At 52.7% G+C, this 18,937-nt stretch overlaps 2 protein-coding genes across 5 annotated transcripts in view; both read left to right on the top strand.

Annotated features, from left to right (window-relative positions):
• The first annotated feature begins 9,741 nt into the window (after window positions 1-9,741).
• LOC130830466 (collagen alpha-1(I) chain-like) lies at window positions 9,742-17,334 on the top strand. Its single transcript, XM_057697689.1, has 5 exons — window positions 9,742-11,221; window positions 11,340-11,429; window positions 11,495-11,624; window positions 16,525-16,584; window positions 16,725-17,334. Exons 1-5 carry the CDS (start codon window positions 9,742-9,744, stop codon window positions 17,332-17,334), a joined length of 2,370 nt encoding a protein of 789 aa, XP_057553672.1.
• A 323-nt stretch (window positions 17,335-17,657) lies between these two features.
• Window positions 17,658-18,937, top strand: part of ERICH1 (glutamate rich 1) — a 54,638-nt gene continuing 53,358 nt past the window's right edge. For all 4 annotated transcript variants that reach the window (XM_057697713.1, XM_057697714.1, XM_057697716.1 and 1 more), the window contains exon 1: window positions 17,658-17,742. In XM_057697713.1, the coding sequence (XP_057553696.1) occupies window positions 17,721-17,742 (22 nt within the window). In that variant the 5' untranslated portion in view covers window positions 17,658-17,720. The remainder of the gene's footprint in view (window positions 17,743-18,937) is intronic.

Genomic DNA, 18,937 nt, shown 5'->3' with positions numbered 1-18,937 from the left:
CAAGTCTGGACTCCAGTGCTCTGCTGGGGAAAGGCCAGGCCAGGGTTCCCCCCTTGGGTCACAGGGTGAGACGGAGTATGTCTGGAGAGAGGATTAAGATGGCGGAGTAGGAGGACGTGCGCTCACTCCCTCTTGCAAGAGCACCGGAATCACAACGAACTGCTGAACGGTCATCCACAGAAAGACACTGGAACTCACCAAAAAAGACACCCCACCTCCAGAGACAAAGGAGAAGCCGCCGTGAGACGGTAGGAGGGGCACAATCGCGTTAACATCAAATCCCATAAATGCTGGGTGGGTGACTCACACGCTGGAGAACAGTTATACTGCAGAAGTCCACCCACTAAAGTGAGGGTTCTGAGCCCCACGTCAGGCTTCCCAACCTGGGGGTCCAGCAACGGGAGGAGGAATCCCCAGAGAATCAGACCCTGAAAGCCAGCGGGATTTGATTGCAGGACCTCCACGGGACTGGGGGAAACAGAGACTCCACTCTTAGAGGGCACACAAAACAGTGTGCTCACCAGGACCCAGGGGGAAGGAGCAGTGACCCCATAGGAGATGGAACCAGACCTACCTGCTGGTGTTGGAGGGTTGCCTGCAGAGGTGGGGGGCAGCTGTGGCTCCCCGAGGAGACAGGGGCACTGGCAGCAGGGGTTCTGGGACGTGCTCACTGGTGTGAGCCCTCCCAGAGGCCGCCATTAGCCCCACCAAAGAGCCTGTGGGCTCCAGTGCTAAGTAGCCTCAGGCCAAACGACCACCAGGGTGGGAACACAGCCCCACCCATTAGCAGACAAGCAGATTAAAGTTTTACTGAGCTCCGCCCACCCAGCCCTACCCACCATCAGTCCCTCCCATCAGGAAGCACCCACGAACCTCCTAGATGGCTTCCTCCCCAAGAGGGCAGACAGCAGGATCAAGCAGTATCAGCAGTATTTTGTCTTGTGGAACTGAAAACCACAGCCACAGAAAGACAGAGAAAATGAGAAAGCAGAGGACTTTGTACCAGATGAAGGGACAGGATAAAAACCCAGAAAAACAACTAAGTGAAGAGGAGATAGGCACCCTTCCAGAAAAAGAATTCCGAATAATGATGGTGAAGATGATCCAGGACTTTGAAAAAAGATTGGATGCAAAGATCGAAAAGCTGCAAGAAAAGTTTACCAAAGACCTAGAAGAATTAAAGAGCAAACAAACAGAGATATGCAACACAATAACGGAAATGGAAAATACACTTGAAAGAACCAATAGCAGATTAACTGAGGCAGAAGGGTGAATAAGTGACAGAACGGTGATAATCACTGATGTGGAAAAGAATAAGGAAAAAAGAATGAAAAGAACTGAAGACAGCCTAAGAGACCTCTGGGACAATGTTAAATGCACCAACATTCACAACATAGGGGTCCCAGAAGGAGAGGAGAGAGAGAAAGGATCCGAGGAAATACTGGAAGAGATTACAGTTGAAAACTTCCCTAACATGGGAAAGGAAATAGCTACCCAAGTCCAGGAAGTGCAGAGAGTCCCAGGCAGGATAAACCCAAGGAGAAACACGCCAAGACATATAGTAGTCAAAATGACACAAATTAAAGACAGAGAAAAGTTATTAAAAGCAACAAGGGAAACACGACAAATAACATACAAAGGAACTCCCATAAGATTAACAGCTGATTTCTCAGCAGAAACTCTGCAAGCCAGAAGGGAGTGGCGTGACATATTTCAAGTGATGACAGGGAAGAACTTACAACCAAGAATACTCTCCCCAGCAAGGATCTCATTCAGATTCGACAGAGAAATCAAAAGCTTTACAGACAAGGAACAGCTAAGAGAATTCAGCACCACCAAACCAGCCCTACAACAAATGCTAAAGGAACTTCTCTAAGCAGGAAACATAAGAGAAGAAAAGGACCTACAAAAACAACAATTAAGAAAATGATAATAGGAACATACCTTGGATGTAAGTGGACTAAATGCACCAACCAAAAGACACAGACTGGCTGAATGGATACAAAAACAAGACCCATATATATGCTGTCTACAAGAGACCCACTTCAGACCTAGGGACACATACAGACTGAAAGTGAGGGGATGGAAAAAGATATTCCATGCAAATCAAAAGAAAGCTGGAGTCGCAATAGTCACATCAGATAAAATAGACTTTAAAATAAAAAATGTTACAAGAGATAAGAAAGGACATTACATAAAGATCAAGGGATCCATCCAAGAAGAGGAGATAACAATTATAAATATATATGCACCCAATATAGGAGCACCTCCATACATAAGGCAAATGCTAACAACTATGAAAGAGGAAATGCAAGGCAGAGATAGAGACACAGATGTAGAGAACAAACACATGGACACCACGTGGGGAAAGCGGGGAGGGTTGGGGAGGATGAATTGGGAGATTGGGATACCAAACTGTACACTCTAAATATATGCTGTTTATTGTCTGTTAACTGTATCTCAATAAAAGTTCTTAAACATAAATAAATAAAGTTGATAGCTTTAAAAAAAAAAAAAAAAAAGACTGAGTATGTCTGCCCACCGCCACACCTGCCCAGGCGCCCCACAGCCTCAGCCTGCGGCAGGCCGGCCCCGGGACAGACGGCCTCACAGAGCAAGGCAGGCACGTGGCTCCGAGGGGTGCCCGGGGAGGCCCCTGCAGCCCTGCCTCGGGGTCCTGCTTCCTGAAGCTTCTTCAGCCGCCCCTCCGCCAACAGCTGGTCCAGGTCCTGCCCCTGGGTTCCGTCGTGCTAAAGTCAGGGGGACTTTGTTTCTAGGACTTGAGAACCCTGACGGGTGAATTCCATGGGATGACGGCCTTATGGACGACAGATCACAGGTGGACTTGTTACAGCGGGTCCAGCGGGGTCATCAGAAGGTGTTTCTCGGTCCTGTTCGCTTTGCAGTAGATCGCTCTGCAATCGTTCACTGCACAGATGCATAAAGATTCCTTTAAGACATTACCAAATTACAGACGTGTTATGTGCCCCCAGGCAGTGTTTAAATTCAGAATAGCCGTGTAACAGACACTATTGGTGATACCCAGACAGCCACCCCCCTCCTGATTTCTAAGGAAAATCAGCTTTCCCCCAGCTTTTCTTCAGGGCTCACCCTTGCCTGCGTGGCCTCTCGGGCACCAGGCACAGCCTGAGGGGCAGCTTAAGATGAATCTAAGCCCAAACAATGGTCCCATCCTTCCTGCCATAACTGGTCAGGCATGACGGGACAGGAGGGAAAGACTTCTGAAGAACTTCTAGGGAAGGTCTCTTCACTCCAAAAATGAAACAAGGGAGGCTGCAGAAACAGCTGATCACAAACCCTTTCCTCTTCTTTCCCACCTCCCTCAGGGTGCGCGTGGCACGTGACAGAGGCCAAGGGAACAGGAGCAGAAGCGGTGTGTGTGCCTCAGGCCACACCCACGGGGCCCCCAGCTCCTCTCCTGCTGGTTGCAGGAGGATGACAGTGGCAGGGCCACCAGCCAGAAGGAGCCTGGTTACAGAATGACCATTTCGGGGACCAAGAGAGCCTGTCCTGACGTGCCATGACCTAGGAGCCACCGTGTGCCACGTTACTCCACAAGTGCTTCACAGGGTCTTTTATAACGGCAGCTAGCAGACCCCAGCAGAGGGACACTTCCTCGACGTACAGGGAACACAGGCAGGCCCTTTCAGGCCGGCAGCTCAGGGCACAGGACGGAGGGAGCCATGAGGCTGGGCCGCGAGAGAGGACTCAGCCGCGCAGGTGGCGGGCGGCGGGCGCTGGGTGGCACAGACTGCGCTCGGCCGAGGCCTGGACCCCGAGCACGGTGTGAGGCCGTGGGGTGTCGAGCCTCCGCGCCTCCCCCCGGCCGCTGGTCCTTCCTGACTGCCCGCTGTGCCCCCCTCACAGCAGCTGCAGGGAGGGACCGCCGCCACACGTGCGGTTTGGTAGCCTGCTCCCCTCACCTGACGGGACGCGGACACCCCTCGGCAGTATTAAACACGTAACCTTCACCTCTGTCATGGATGTGTATTTTTTACAGTGTGCTATATCATAATGAGTTTATCCAATCTCCAGTTACTGCTATTTTACAGTATTTTACTATGACACAAAAATGGAGTGAACATCTGCTTAGCTGATTTCCCGTAAATCCATGATTATTTCCTCAGGATACATTCCCAGAAGTAAAACTGCTGGGACTAGTTATATGAAAAAGATTTTTTTTTTTTTAAACTGAGTGCCTGCCCTGACTTTTAGTAAAATACCATTACAGAAACAAGCAAGTGGATACATTGAAGCGTAAGAAATACCGCCTGGTTGCTTTAAAGAGCTTCATAACCCATCTTTCACAACAAAAAGAAAACTTTGAACCCGAACATGGTAATAATCTAGACAATTATGTCATAGACGTAGGAATGTTATACAACAGCCATAGTGGAATTCTGAATGTACAACATTCAACTGTTTACCTAAATTATCTATTATATGGATGCTATACTGTTTTTAATAGAATCAGAAAACAGATACTCAGAAATTTATTTAGAAACTGTCAAAATATTACACCGAATGTCAGAAAATGGGAATTGTTTTTACAGAGCCAAAAGTTTCATACAACAGGCAGATGCACTGATGTGCTTGTGAGGTTTCCTGTCTCGGTGAGGCTCGTACAACGGAGGAGCAAGCGGTAAAGCCCGCAACCGAGGAACCTTTCTCAAGCGTGTGAAGGGGTCGGCTCGTTGTGGATTCACTTATTCTCACGAATGTTTACTGAGTGATAGCACCTAAAACGCACGACGGTAGGAACTGTGAGGTTGCCAGACGCGTGCGCTCCGTTTCTCCCGGCAGGAGCGCGAACAGGCTCTCCCCAGGCACGGCCCCGAGGCCCAGCGACCCCAGTGACTGAGCAGAGGCATCGAGGGTCTGTCCAAGGCCTGAGTGGATAAATGCACGGGAAACGTAGAAAGGAAGAACGGTGCTGGCGAGGGGGAGTCTTCCCCGCCAAGCCAGGGCAGTGGCGACGGAAGAGGAGAGAGCAACCGGTCCGTCTGGGAAACGCCACGGGGAGGAGTGGGCCCGTCCCCTGCCCGGGGCTGAGCAGGCCAGGCTGGCCTGAAAGGGCAAGACAAGCCGGGGTTCCCCGCAGGGTGCGTGAGGGTCACCTCCGTCTCGGGTGCACAGGGACGACGGCGCCGCGCCTTCCGATGGCGTTGGGAGGAGCTGCTGAAATAGCTCCTGAGCCCCCGGGACAGGCGGACGGGGAGGAAGCAGCACGGGGAGACAGCAGCGATGCTGCCTCCACACCCAGGACGAGGGCCCTGGTCTTCGGCCGAGACCCGCGGCCGGCCTTCACACGAAGGCACCGTGGGAAATAAGACACACACGACCCAGGAACACACGACTGGACTGCACGTACAAACGCTAAACTGAAGCAGACCGGGGGAGGCCCAGAGCCCAGAGCCCGGCTCCAGGAACCCACAGTTTCCCTTCTGGTCATGGAGGGAACGTGGAAATAGGAGGGAAAGGTCACTGCGACTCCTGTGGGCTGTCTGTGTGTGCTCTGCTTTTGGTTTCCTTCCAAGTCTACGTAATCATGAAAAACACTTCTGTGTTTGCACAACTGATGTACACGATATCACCCTACCCCGCTTTACAAAGTCAACCACAAGAGCATCTTCCACGAGTCAGCACTCAGGAAAATCTTTTCTTCACTGAAAACGAGTATACAACGTCCCCCCCACAGGGAACCAAGCGAGGGCCTATGTCTTCTGGTTTTGTCGAGTTGGCTTCCAGGAAACTCAGACTCAAAGTTGTGGCCCAAAGGACTACGTTAACCCCTGTGGTCACCATATTTGTTTGCTCTGACTGTCTACCTCTGTTGTATTTCATTGTTCGACCTTGTCCTTTTGTCAGTGAGTCAAAAAAACTTTCGGAAAGAGGTGGCAAATCAGATATATCAGGAAGTAAAAGAAGACTAGAAATAGTAAATACCTAAGTTTTATGGGAATTTGGAGCGTGGCCTGATTATGGCTCAAACTGGGCCCCAATTTTACGTCTTCATGACCAAAACAGTGGACACGTGCTGGGCACTTACTATGCACACTAACGGCCTCACTGCCGGCAGTTCACTTAATCCTCCTGATGACACTACCGCGTTAGTACTGTCTGTCCCTCACCTAGTGATGAGGGACACAAATCTAACGACAACAAATAAACTGCCAGTGCCACCTGGCCCCGCAGGCCGTCGGACTCCAGAACCCTCGCTCCTAATCGCTGCCTATGGGGCCAATACGAAAAGCTGCTGGTCGGCATCCTACCAAAATGGGAAGACAAATTTCCATTAGACAGGAGAGGATACTTTTAGATATCCTCTTGGCTTACAGTGTGTGCTCCGTGGGTCCTAGGAGAGGGTTTCAATATTTCTCTCTTTTGTGCAGAGTATGGCACAGGTTTTAAACATAATGACCACTTAGATTTACAAAGTTACTTTTTAACAAATTTTGCTATAATTTTACGCATGGGCTGGTTGCAAATACTTATTCCTTTTTAGCAAAATTTACTTTTTTTCCCCTGTGGATACACACAAAAAGGCAGACGACAAAAATGTCACCAGATGATGGACAAATGTCACCCCACAATGAGAGCTTTAAAGAGGACATTTTTAGGGAAACTAAAAACCCTTTACATCCCATTTGGTGGTCGGGACAGAAACCCACTTCAAAAGGGGGATTTCTTGGTTGACAACACTGAAAATGAAGCGGTGTGACAGTTTCAGGCCCTACCTGACTCCGGACATCAGTGACATTGTAGGACCAAGTGTTTCCGTCCACGACCCCGCTGTCCACCCGTGGCCTGGCCCTGCCATCCTGGACACTGGCTTCCTTTCTGTCTGGGCTGCGTGGTGATGGACCTACATCCTTTCAGATCTACCTCCTAAAGCGCTCCTATCCTCAAAAGGCACGTCCCGTTCTTGGCTGAGAGGAAATGCCATGCTCTTCCTGGAGGCATCTACTCCTGGGAGAGGAGTGCGGTCCTGACCTCCTTAGACAACTAGGAGCCCGCCTCCGGGCAGCCAGACCCTAAAAGTGGGCAAGGCCGGCTCTCCAAAGAAATTAATGCTCCTGGAGGGCCAGGCGGCATGGACCACACAAGCCGACTGTAATCGGCCTGGGAAGACCCACCAAGAAAGACGATGGTTCAAGAACAAAGGTTGTGGGGAAACGACCTGGGACGATTCCAGAGAGACGTGTTCTCTTAAGAGTAACCGCAAACGAAGCTCCTTGTGGGAATGTCAGAACCTCCAGAAACGGGCGGCGCCCTCCGGGGCTGAGGGCGAGGGGCCCTCGAGGGCCCCAGAGCTGCGGCCTGACGGAGCTCTACATGGCGGGTGTGGCCAGTGCACAGGCCCTGAAGTGAAAGGAACAACTGGTCTTCCACGTGGACGCCCACTGCCTTTGCCCAGGAGGTTAACACTGACACCAAACCTGTTGTTTGTCCCTGGTGGTAAGCCCTGGAAGGGAAGGGTGCTGTGAAGGTAAAGGCTCTCCTAACAGCAGATGCAGGATGTAGGGGGGGAATCTGCACCCCCCAACCGTACCCAACGACGCTAACGCCCATGAGCTTAGCTCCCCAGGAACGAGAGTGTCTGTCATGGATGAAGAGGAGCCATCATACTCAGTCTTTGAGACACACGTGCTCAGAAGACAGCAGCACCTACTTTAAAAGCTGGCGATCGGCTGGGAATACGGTTCTGTGATAAAAGCAACGTGTCTGCAAAGCTGTGGCTGATCACAGTGATTTTCAGCTGCATAGAATGCTTTGCCCGCTGACTTCCCGTTGGGTGGCCTATAATTCTTTTATAACCAACATGCTGCCAATGCTTTAAATATGACTCCCATCTGGCCAAAATGATGAATCATAGTTATTTTTATTGTATCCAGTGAATGACCATGGCATATCCGTTCCAAGGGTCAATAAATATTATATTTAATTAATTTCCCTGTAAAATCTGTGATCAAAGTGTGTATCACTCAACTCTTTGAGTAACTGAGAAATCATGAAGTTTTTCCTCAAATATGAAAGAACTACAGCAATTCTTCAATTTCATCATGTAGGCACATGATGGAAGACGCTGTTAAAAACACAGATACAAATCCTCTAACAATCTTCAAAATATTAGGATTTAGTTTCAGAACTGGTTGGATTCTGGGTATCTGGAATCCAACGTGACTCAGATTTTGCAAAGTGCTTTTTCGCTTTTCGTATTTAATGTGAAATTTCCACAAAAATAGGAGAAGCAGTAGACAGCCACAGGAGCACATATTTATGTCACTGGAAAGATATCATACAAAGTAATCTGAATTCTATAAAAAGAAGATACATTGGTACTAATTCATCTATAACACAAGAAACCTAAGGCACAAACACACTGGTGAATAAATACATGTTTATTTCTGTGTTCAGCAGCCCCACTTTGGATAGTTATACTTTAAGTGGAAGGAAAGGGAATAAATGATTACCAGCGTGGAAAGTCGAATAGAATGCAAATTTCTGAAAACTCCTTTGTGGTGAGAAAACTTAAATTATTTCATCACTTTGGACTCTCTACGTAGAATTCATTTTGCTCTTTAACCTAAAGCGTAATCTGCAGATACGACACGGTAGATCGCCAGGGGAAGTCATCCAATGCTTATCGACGTCTTAACCAAGAACAGAGGACATTAGGGAGGGGAGGGCATGAGGGGGCAGCAGGGGTCCAAGACACAGAGCAGGCCTCCCTCTTCGGGTGACCACAGAGAAGAAAGCCCCCAGTGATGGAGCGCCTGACCCGGAAAGGAACGGGAATGAGGAAGTGGTGGTGGGAAGGGGACTGGTGCTTTGGGACAGGACTGTTTCTTCTTCCTGTTTTCACTCGCTGGGTCCATGACACTCCCCGCCCAGGTGTGCCTGTGCAGAGAGTGTTCCCCACAGCCTGCTGGTCCTGCTGCCAGATGTGGGGTATAAAATATTCTCATCTGTTCCCTTCCAAGCAATCAGAAAGTCACACCATCTAAAAGGAAATGGTACACACACTCTACAATTACTATCAGAGCCAAATCTGTGAGTCACCCAGCCGCCTGCACAAGACAATTTGGCTACTGGAAAATCCTGATTAATGACATTTTTTTAAACACCAGAGTAACAACCTGACCTGCCAAAAATTACCATTTTTTTCATCATTTCACCATTTTTTTGCCTCGGTTACCTATTACCTTTTGCGGAGAATATAAAGGAAGTAAAATGAAAAGGGTGTGGTAACGCACGTTAACCTCAAATTCTCACGTTGTTCCTGCCAAGGTGTGGGGGGAGGGGAGAGGGCTCCGTGGGGTCGGCTTTGAGACAGAGGAAGAGTCCTTCTGGGTGAGGCTGTGGGCTCCCTCGGGCCATGCTGAGATGCCGGGGGAGTTTCTAACAACTCACACAGGCGATTCACATAAGCAAAACAAGAATCTTCCTTGAGTCATAGGTTAGCAGGCCCGCGAGTTCCAATGAGACACGCTGTCCAGCAGGACACACGAGCTGGCTGCTGTGAGCAAAGCCCCAGGACCCCCGGGGCTGAGGCCCCTCGGGAAAGTCCTCGTCTGAAGTCCTCAGATGGCAGAGAAAGCAGGTGCGCTTTACATCTCCGGCTCCGAAACCACCCACAGCCCGGGCTGGCGGAATTAATCACAGGAAGGGCTCGCCGCCGATCGCTTTATTTTTGATCGATAGGAGCCAGCCGCGCCGATGAGTCCCGAATTCCAAACCCGGAGCCCGGCCGAGTCGCCATTCACCGGGGGAGCCACGCGCAGGCGGCCGGACCGCGCTCCCGAGAAGCGCGAGCGCCCGAGAAGCGGCTCCCGAGCGTCCGCCGCAGGTCGCCCCCGGAGCCCCCCGCAGCCGCTCCCCCCCCGGGCCCCGGAGCGCCGCTCCCCGCCGCCCCCGCCTCTCCGCCCCGCCCCCGCCGGGTCCCGTCCGCGCTGCTCCGCGTCTCGCGGCGCCGCACGCGGGAGCCCCCCGGCCGGCCAGGCGGGCCCTGCGCCTGCCGCCCCCGCCGCCCAGGCGGTAACAGTGACAGCCTCCTCCTTTCTCCTGCGACCGTTAGCGAGCGCGCCCGGAACGGCAACAGCCGCCGCCGGGGGAGGCTTGGTTACCGAATCCCGGCCGGGGAGCGCCGCGCTTAGCAACCGCCCGAAAAAGCCCCCGCGCTCCGCTCCCACTTGCAGCGCCGGCGGCCACCCTCCCGGCGCGCCCCGCCGCCCCCGGCGCTGTGGCCGCCGCGCCCCGGCTCCAGGGCCCCCTCGCGCCCCCGGCCGCGCGCCCCCCGCGCCCCCCGCGCGCTCCCGGGGCGGTCGGCGTCCCCGCCGGCGCCGGGCGGGGGGAGGGGGCGCGCTCGCTGCCCGCCGCCCCCGGCCCCTCGCCGCGCCCAGCGGGGCCCGCGCGGAGCCCCCCGCCGGCCGGCGCCGCCGCCCGGGTCTCCGTGGGTCCCCCGGCTTGCCGCCTGCCGGGCGAGCGGAGACGGCCACCCCTCCGCGACGCCCCGCTCCGCGCCCGCTGCCGCACACCCGGCCGCCCGGGGCGCGGGGACCCGGCGCTCGGGCTGCCCCGGGGTCCCGGGGCCCCCGCCCCCCACCCGGCCGCCCTCGCGGGGCCCCCGCGGTCCGCCCCTCCGGGTCAGCCCGCTCCCCCTCAGCCCCCGACGGCTCTCGCGCCCCGAGCCCCGTCCCCGCGCGGCTCCGGCCCCGTCGGCTCGCACCTTCCTCAACGCAGACATCCTCGGGCGCTGCAGTTCAGCACGTGCGGGGCGACATGGCCCGTCCGCCCGTCACTCGGCCCGCCCGCGGGTCCCCGCCGCCGCTGCCGCTCCGACCCGCTGGAGCCCGGCGCTCGCTCGGTCCTCTCGGCCGGCGCCTGCGCACTGGGCGCCCGGGGAGGCACCGGCGCACGGGGGGGGGGGGGGCGGCCGGCGCGCGGCAGCATCTGGAGAGGGGCCGGGCCCGCGCCTGGGGGAGCGCCAGGCCTCCGCGCCGCGACCCCTGCCCGCGCCGGCCGCCCGGAGCGCGAGGCCCGCGAGGCCCGGGGAGCGCGCGCACCGCCCGGCCCGCCAACTGTTGCGCGGGGAGCGGCGGGTCACGTGGGGACGGCGGGGGCCAAGGGGCGCCCGAGCGGCCCCCGGGGGCCGCGGCCTCACGGCTGCACGCGGAGCAGGCGCTCACGGCACCGGGAAGTCAGCCCGCGCGTCCGACACGCACCCCGACACCTGGCACAGCCGGCCCGCTCGGAAGCGGGAGAGTGACACGCGAGCGCGTGGTGCGAGGGATTCGTGGACGGGGTGTCTTCTCCAGACTCGCGATGCTCGCGCGGCACAGAGGACGCGGAGAGCTGTGTATTCTCCACGCTGGCGATAGCGTCGCTGGGCTGCCCCTCCTGCTGTCGTGAGTGCCTCAACCGAACCCCCACCTTTCCAAGCGCAGAAGGGCGTGCCGCCGTGTCTTCGCAGGGGAGAGGGGTCCCCACGACGTCCGCAGGCCCAGGCACTGCGTCCCTCTGCCGGTAAACCTGGGGCCATGGGGTCTGGCCGCCTTTGCGCCTCCGCTCTCAGCAGCGCACAGACCACAGCAGCCTAAGGGGTGAGGAAGAAGAGTCGGTTCCGTAGACGTTCTCTTCACAGCCTGCAGCGAACTGGAACATTTGGCGACTCCGGCCGTATTTTGATAGACTGGGATTGAATTCATGGGAATGCCCTTCGAGGATGGGACTGCCGGGGGAAGGAAAGTTACCATGGCCTATAGCGCGAAGCCGCCGCACGGGGAACCAGAGACCAGCTGGCTGCGTTCCCGCTTATCCCTGTGCGTTACCTGACCTTGGGCCAGTCCCAGGGCCCCGGTTTCAATACATCTGCAAAACGGAGCTTTCCACGTCTCGAGCTGGGGGGTTGTGAAGTTTAGATGAGATTAAAGACGTGAAAGCTGCTAGAATAAGAGAAAACACCAAGATGAAAGTTTAACAGGAAAATGGACAAAGATTAGAAGAGGAGAATCAGGCCATCAAAAATATTTGGGATGAGACTAACCAATCTTTTCCAGAAATTCCAAGATCTTTAAATAAGAGCACTGTCTCCATATTTCTTCATGTAGTTGATCATGCACATTAATCAATTGCATCTTATCTTCATAGCAGAGTTCCAAATGCTGAGGGAGTGGTTACAAGAGGAACTAAAGAAACCTGCCCACAGTCACATTTCTCCTTAGTGTTTATCTCCCAACTGGTCTCCTCTGTTAAAACCAATGAATTGTGTGTCCCAAACCTCAAACACAAGTCTAAATTCTAGACCAATTTTTTAACTTTAAAATGTACTTTCCCTTTACTTCCCTCCTCTCCTTATTTGTCCTCATCCTTTCATCTTTTTTAAATTAATTTTTAAATTTTTTATTTTATATTGGAGTGTAGTTGATTTGCAATGTTGTGTTAGTTTCAGGTGTACAGCAAAGTGATTTACTTATATCTATTCTTTTTCATATAGGTAACTACAAAATATTGAGTAGAGTTCCCTGTCTATACAGTAAGTCCTCATTGATTTCATCCTTTCATGTTTTAAAAATGCGTGTATTTATTCATTCATGCAAGAGTGACAACAAAAATAAGAAAAATGTACTGAGTGCCCAACATGTCTATCCATATGTGAGCAAAACAGAGAAGCCGTCTCTGTCCCCTGGAGCTTCCAGTCTAGAAAGAGAATCATTTTCTTAAAATAACAAAGTAACATATAATTACAACTTATAATTATTTTGCTAAAGGAGAATAGAGGGATTTATTGAATGTTAAAAGGGCAACCACACAGCTCTGAGATGAGAGAAGAACCCTTTGAGGAAATCTTCATTAAGTTTTTATCTTCCTCTGGGTTCTCCCACACGCAGGTCCTGAGATTTGGGTGCAGGGAGTTTATTATGAGAGGGGAAGCAGGAAGAATGAGACAAGGAGGGAGGGACTGTTAATAGGATGCGTAATCAAACTGGCCACCGCTGTGGAAAGTGGGCTCTCAGCCTGCCTGGGGATCCCCGAAGGCATCATGTGGACTGCACCTCAGAACCGCCTGCCTTCAGCTGAAGGGCTGGACATTTTTACGTCTGATTTCCATCCGCCAATGATTCTGTTACTCCCCCCACCCCCCGCCCCAGATTCCTCTGGCTGAGTAAGTCCCACAGCTTCAGAGAAGGTTGTGAGGCCGACCTGTAGGGTTTAAGGTGCCCGCAGGTAAGTGCAAGGGTCTCTACTGCAGAACTGGCATGAAGTCAGAAGGCCACTTTTACTAGAGCCGTGGAGAAGGAATGGGATTTAGGCAAGAAGAGAGTGGGGCAGGGAAAGGCGTTCAGGTAGAAGGAGAGCAGGCCTGAAGACCCAGGGCAATAACAGTCAGAGTAACCAGAACAAAGTGAGCAAGAGGGAGAATGCATGAACACCTCTGGAGAGCAAGTCAGGGGTTTCAAAGGGCATTTTAAGGACTCTGAGTTGTATCTTAGGGATAATGAAATTTGACATAGGATTTTTAGCAGGGAAATAAGATATTCTGCATGGACAATCATGTCATTTATGGACAAAGACAGTTGTATTTCTCCCTTCACAATTTATATGCCTTTTATTTCCTTTTCATGTCTTATTGTATTAGCTAGGACATCCAGGACCATGTTAAAAAGTGGTGAGAGGGGCATCCTTGCCTTATCCCTGATGGTGGTGGGGTAGCATCTAGTTTCTCACCATTAAGTATGATGTTAGCTAGAGGTTTTCTGAAGATGTTCAAGTTGAAGAAGTTCCCTTCTCTTCCTAGTTTGGTGAGAGTTTTATCATGAATTTTGGGTTTTATTGGATTTTGTTAAATGCTTTTTCTGCATCTATTAATATGATCATGTGATTTTTCTTCTTTAGCTTGTCAGTATCATGGATTACATTCATTGATTTTTGAATGGCAATGAGACCTTTTAAAGGCCATTCTGGCTGCTATGAGGAGAAGAGATGGTGGTAGGGGTGGGAGTGAGGAAACAAGAGTGGAATTGGGGAGATCAATTTAAAAATGCCTGATAAACCATAGTGAGAGATGACGAAGACATGAACTAGACAGTGGAAGTAAGAAATGATGCAGGTAGAATACACTTGCTATGATTTCTTCGATGGGTTATGGGGGAAGAGAGAGGGAGGAGAGGTTTCCAATGAATCCCAGGTCTCTGCAGCTGGCTGAGGTTTCCAGTGAATCCCAGGTCTCTGCAGCTGGCTGGTGGTGCTTCTGGGAAACCACCAAGTGGTATGTGGACACTGACAAGTTTGGGCTTGATCCTGTGACATGAGGTCCTGTGACTTCAGCAAGAGCAGTTACAGTGGAGGGGATGGAGACACAGATGGCAACAGAGTCAACTGAAGATGACAAAGTGGAGACTGACTTTGTCATCAACTCTTTCAAGAAGTTTGGGTGTAAAAGAGATTAAAGGAACGGGGCTGGAGGAAAAGCCATGGTTTCTGAGAAGATCTTGTTGTAAGATTAGAAAGACCAGAGCTGTGTGAATGCTGTGGGGAAGCTGAAGTAGAGAACAAGGTCGAGTTGTGACCTAATCAAGGATACTTTCCGTGTGCACTCCCTCTCTCCTGTACCATCTATTGTTAAATGGACGTGGTTTTTTAGAGCAGTATTAGGTTCACAGGAAAAGTGAGGGGAAGGTACAGAGATTTCCTTTATGCCCCCTGCCCCTACACATGCACAGCCTCCCCCTTATCAACATCCCCAGTGGAAGGTTCATTTATTACAACTAATGGACCTGTGTTGACACATTACTTTCACCCAGAGTACATAGTTTATGTTGAGGTTCATTCTTCAGGTTGTATTTTCCGTAGGTTTGGACAAATGAATAATGACACGTTTCCACCATTATAATACCATACAGAGGAGTTTCACTGCCCTAAAAATCTTGTCACCCCTCCCATCCCAACCCCTGGCCACCTGTGATCTTTTTACTATCTCCATAGTTTTGCCTATTCCAGAATGTCATATAGTTGGAATCATGCAGTATGTAGCTTTTTCAGATTGACTTCTTCCACTTAGTGATATGCATTTAAGGTTCCTCCATGTCTTCATGGCTTTTGAAAGCTCATTTCTTTTTAGCTGAATAATACCCCATTGCCTGCATGCACCACAGTTTATTTATCCATTCACCTCCTGAAGGACATCTTGGTTGCTTCCAAGTTTTGGCAATTATAAAGCTGCTATAAACATCTGTGTGCAGGATTTTGTGTGCATATAAGTTTCTCATTTGGGCAGATACCAGGGAATGAGATCGATAGATCATATGGAAAGAGTATGTCTTCTAAGAAACCACCGCGCTGTCTTCCAGAGTGGCTGTGTCCACCAACAGTGATGAGCGCTCATGCTGTTCCACATCCTTTTGAGCACTTCATGTGGTCAGTCTCTGGATTCTCTCCAAGGTGTGTAGTGGTGTCTCATTGTTTTAAATCGCAACCTATGATGACACATAATGTGGAGCAACCTTCAATATGCTTATTTTCCATCTGTCTCTCTTTGATGAGATGTCTGTTAAGGTCTCTGGCCCATTTTTTAATTGTGTCGTTTGTGTTCTATTACTCGTTTTCAGTCTCAACTTGATCAGATCCTCAGCACATAAATTTGGTGTGTGTGGCATGTATATTTTCCAAACAACTCTCTTCTGATTGTGTGTGTATGTGCGGTTTGTGTGTGTGTTCTGTCTTTAGGGATCCTCCAGATGCTGTCTTATCTTGGGTCCGACAGAGAGAGGTCTGCACCCAATATCTTCCATTTCTCTCTTGCAATTCTCTCTACTGAATTCCCATCAAGCTTCTGCCTCTACCACTTCAACAAAATTACTGTAATCAAGGTCACTGAGAACCTGCACTTGATGAATACGAATGTCTGTGACGGGTCCCCAACATCATTTCAGACCAGCGATGACGTGACTTGGCTACAGGACCGCTCACTGTTCTCCCCTCCCCCCTGCCCCACTCCCTCCTCATCTCCCACCTTCCAGAAGTTAGAGCCCCTCAGAGCTGTCCTTGGACCACTTCTCTGTCTACACTCCCCCTTAGAGATTTAAATACATCTACCTGCAGACAAACCGTGCCATATATCTCAATCCTGGTCCTTTCTCCTGAACTCAAAGATCATATTCAACTGCCTAATTGACGCCCACATTTACGTGTCTAAGGAATACCTCAAATCCAACATGCCTGGCACTGCACACCACCCAACAATGACCCCCCCCCCCCCCAGAGGTTTCTCATCTCCTTGGGACCACTCCAGCCTCCTAGTTTCCATGCCACACTTCTCTCCTGCCACAGCCACACTTGGTCAGCCAGAAAGACTCTTTTGCTCTCTTCACATATATCCAATCCAACCACCTCTTCCCACAGCCTCATCGGCCACCACCCTGGTGTTAGCCACCGAGGTCCCTCTCACGGAGATGGACTCGAGCTGGCCCCCTGCTTCCCCCACCTAATCTGCTCTCCGCTCAGCGGCTTAGGCAACTTCTTCAAGCTGGGCCTCAGGTCATCTCACTCCGCTCAAAGCCAGCGGTATCCTCCCCCGGCTGCCTGGGAAACGCAAGGCTGGTCCTCGCGCCGACGTGACCGTGCCCAGCATCGCCCGCTGTCCTGTCTGACGGCGGCTGTCCCCGTCCCCGTCCCCGTCCCCGCTCCCTGCGCTCCTGTCACAGGGGCCCTGTGCTGCGCTGGCCCCGGGCGGTCCCTTCTGCTTCGAGGGTTCTCGGCCTGCACGTCGCCGATCCCGGCTCCCTCTACCTCGAGCCTGGCTCAGGTTCCCCCCCGGGGGGCCCTCCTGCCCCCACCTCCCCCCTCGACACCCCTCCCGGCTCTCGGTCTCCCGAGGACTTCTGCCTGCCCATCGGCGCTGCAGGAGGCGCCAGCAGCGCCCCGCTCAGACAGAGCGTCGGGAAGCAGGTTCTCCGAGAAACGGACGCAAAGCAGAGGGGTGACACCAAGGTCCCGGAGGAGGCGGAACGGCTGGAGGGCGGCGGGGCGCAGAACGCCGCCGGCCGCCGTCTCCCCGCGGGCAGAGGCGTCAGCGCCGCGGGGGTCCGGGAGCAGGCGGCGGCGGTCCTCCCGGGCCGCCTCCGGGCTCCCTTCTTCCCCGTTTCCCTTCTGCTCGGCCTCCCAGTGTCTGCGGCGCCTCAGGACACTGGCCCCGCGGGCGCTCAGCGGACCCCTCGCGCTGCTCGCGTCCGCGGGCGGCGCTGGGACCCAGGGCGACACTGGGCGCGGCCGCCCACGGGCATGACCCCGCCCCCGCTGACCTCCTCCCGGTGACCCCTGACTCCCCTCCTGCCGACCCCCTAACCACCTCCCGCTGACCCACCCGTCCCCTTCCAAGGACGCTCTTCTGATGACCCCCTAAGCCCTGACCCCCTCGCGCTGACCCCGCCCCCTGACCCCTCTGCAGCCCCGGCCCGCTCACCAGGGTTCACTCCCTTCCCTCTGAGCATGCTCGGAGCACTATCGCCCACGGGCCGTGCCCACAGCGCCCGTTAGAGCCAATCCGCCGCCGGCGCGAGGCTGATTGGCGTCCGGCGTCAGAGGCCCCGGGTCCTGATTGGGCAGGCCTGGTGTTGTGGGCGGGCCTACAGGGGCGGAGTCCGGAAGTGCAATCGCGCCCGTCTGGCCTGGGCTGGGGTTGCCGGGGTCGCGAGGCCGGCATGGCCGCGCTGCGGAGGCACGGTAGGCGGGCAGCGGGGGTCTGTGGGGGCCGGGGGCTTTGCGGTCGGGGACCCTGGACTGTGAGGGACGGGGGCTCTGGGACCTCGGGACTGTGGGGACCCGGGGCTGTGCGGACCCGGGACTGTGGGGACGGGGACTGTGAGGACCCGGGACTGTGAGGACCCGGGACTGTAGAGACGGGGTCTGTGGGGACGGGGACTGTGGGGACCCGGGGCTGTGGGGACGGGGACTGTGGGGACCCGGGGCTGTGAGGACCGGGGACTGTGGGGACGGGGACTGTGAGGACCCAGGACAGAGAAGCGCGCCACGGAAACCCCAGAATCCGACTCTCAGACCATTTACTGCAGGGAGTCTGAATTTCTGGGCATGTAACTAGTGTTTATTAAGCGATGGTAGTATTTTTAATCAGCACCAAAGGTAGGATGGATGCATTTAATTGGTTAACCTGGCACGTGCCATAGAATGAATGTCAGAGATACAGGGAACTCCAGACACTTCATGGAAAGCCCAGCAAACTTCTCATTATCCTGTAATCTTCAACATTAAAATGAAAGAAGGGAAGATTCTATTTTTCCCAGTTTTATTCAGCTATGATTGACAAATAGCACTGTGTGGGTTTAAGGTGTACCGCATAATGACTTGATGCGCTATATACTACAAAACCATCACCCAAGAAGTTAACATCCATCACCTCATATAATCACAAAATCTTTTCTTCCTTGTGATGAGAACTCTTAGCACCTACTTTCTCTCTTAGCAACTTTCAAATACACCACACAGCAGTGTTAACTATAGTCACCATGCTGTACAGCTACATCCCAGGACTTATTTATCTTATAACTGGAACTTTGTACCTTTTGACCATCTTTACCCATTTCTCCCATCCCCCAACTGCCCCTGGCAACCATCAGTCTCTTCTCTGTGTCTGTGAGCTCCTTTTTTATTTTGTTATTTTTAGATTCCACAAATAAGTGAGACCTTACAGTATTTGTCTTTCTTTGACTTATTTCACTAAGCATAATGCCCTCAAGATCATCCATGTTATTGGAAATGGCAACATTTCCTTCTTTATGGCTGAGTAGTATTCCACATCTTCTTTATTCATTCATCCATGGATGGACACTTAGGCTGTTTCCACATGTTGGCTATTGTGAATAATGCTGCAGTGAACACTGGGGAGCATGTTTCTTTTTCA

Source organism: Hippopotamus amphibius, chromosome 10, assembly GCF_030028045.1.
Source record: "Hippopotamus amphibius kiboko isolate mHipAmp2 chromosome 10, mHipAmp2.hap2, whole genome shotgun sequence".
Taxonomy (NCBI): Eukaryota; Metazoa; Chordata; class Mammalia; order Artiodactyla; family Hippopotamidae; genus Hippopotamus; species Hippopotamus amphibius.
This window is presented reverse-complemented; position numbering and strand designations above follow the sequence as displayed.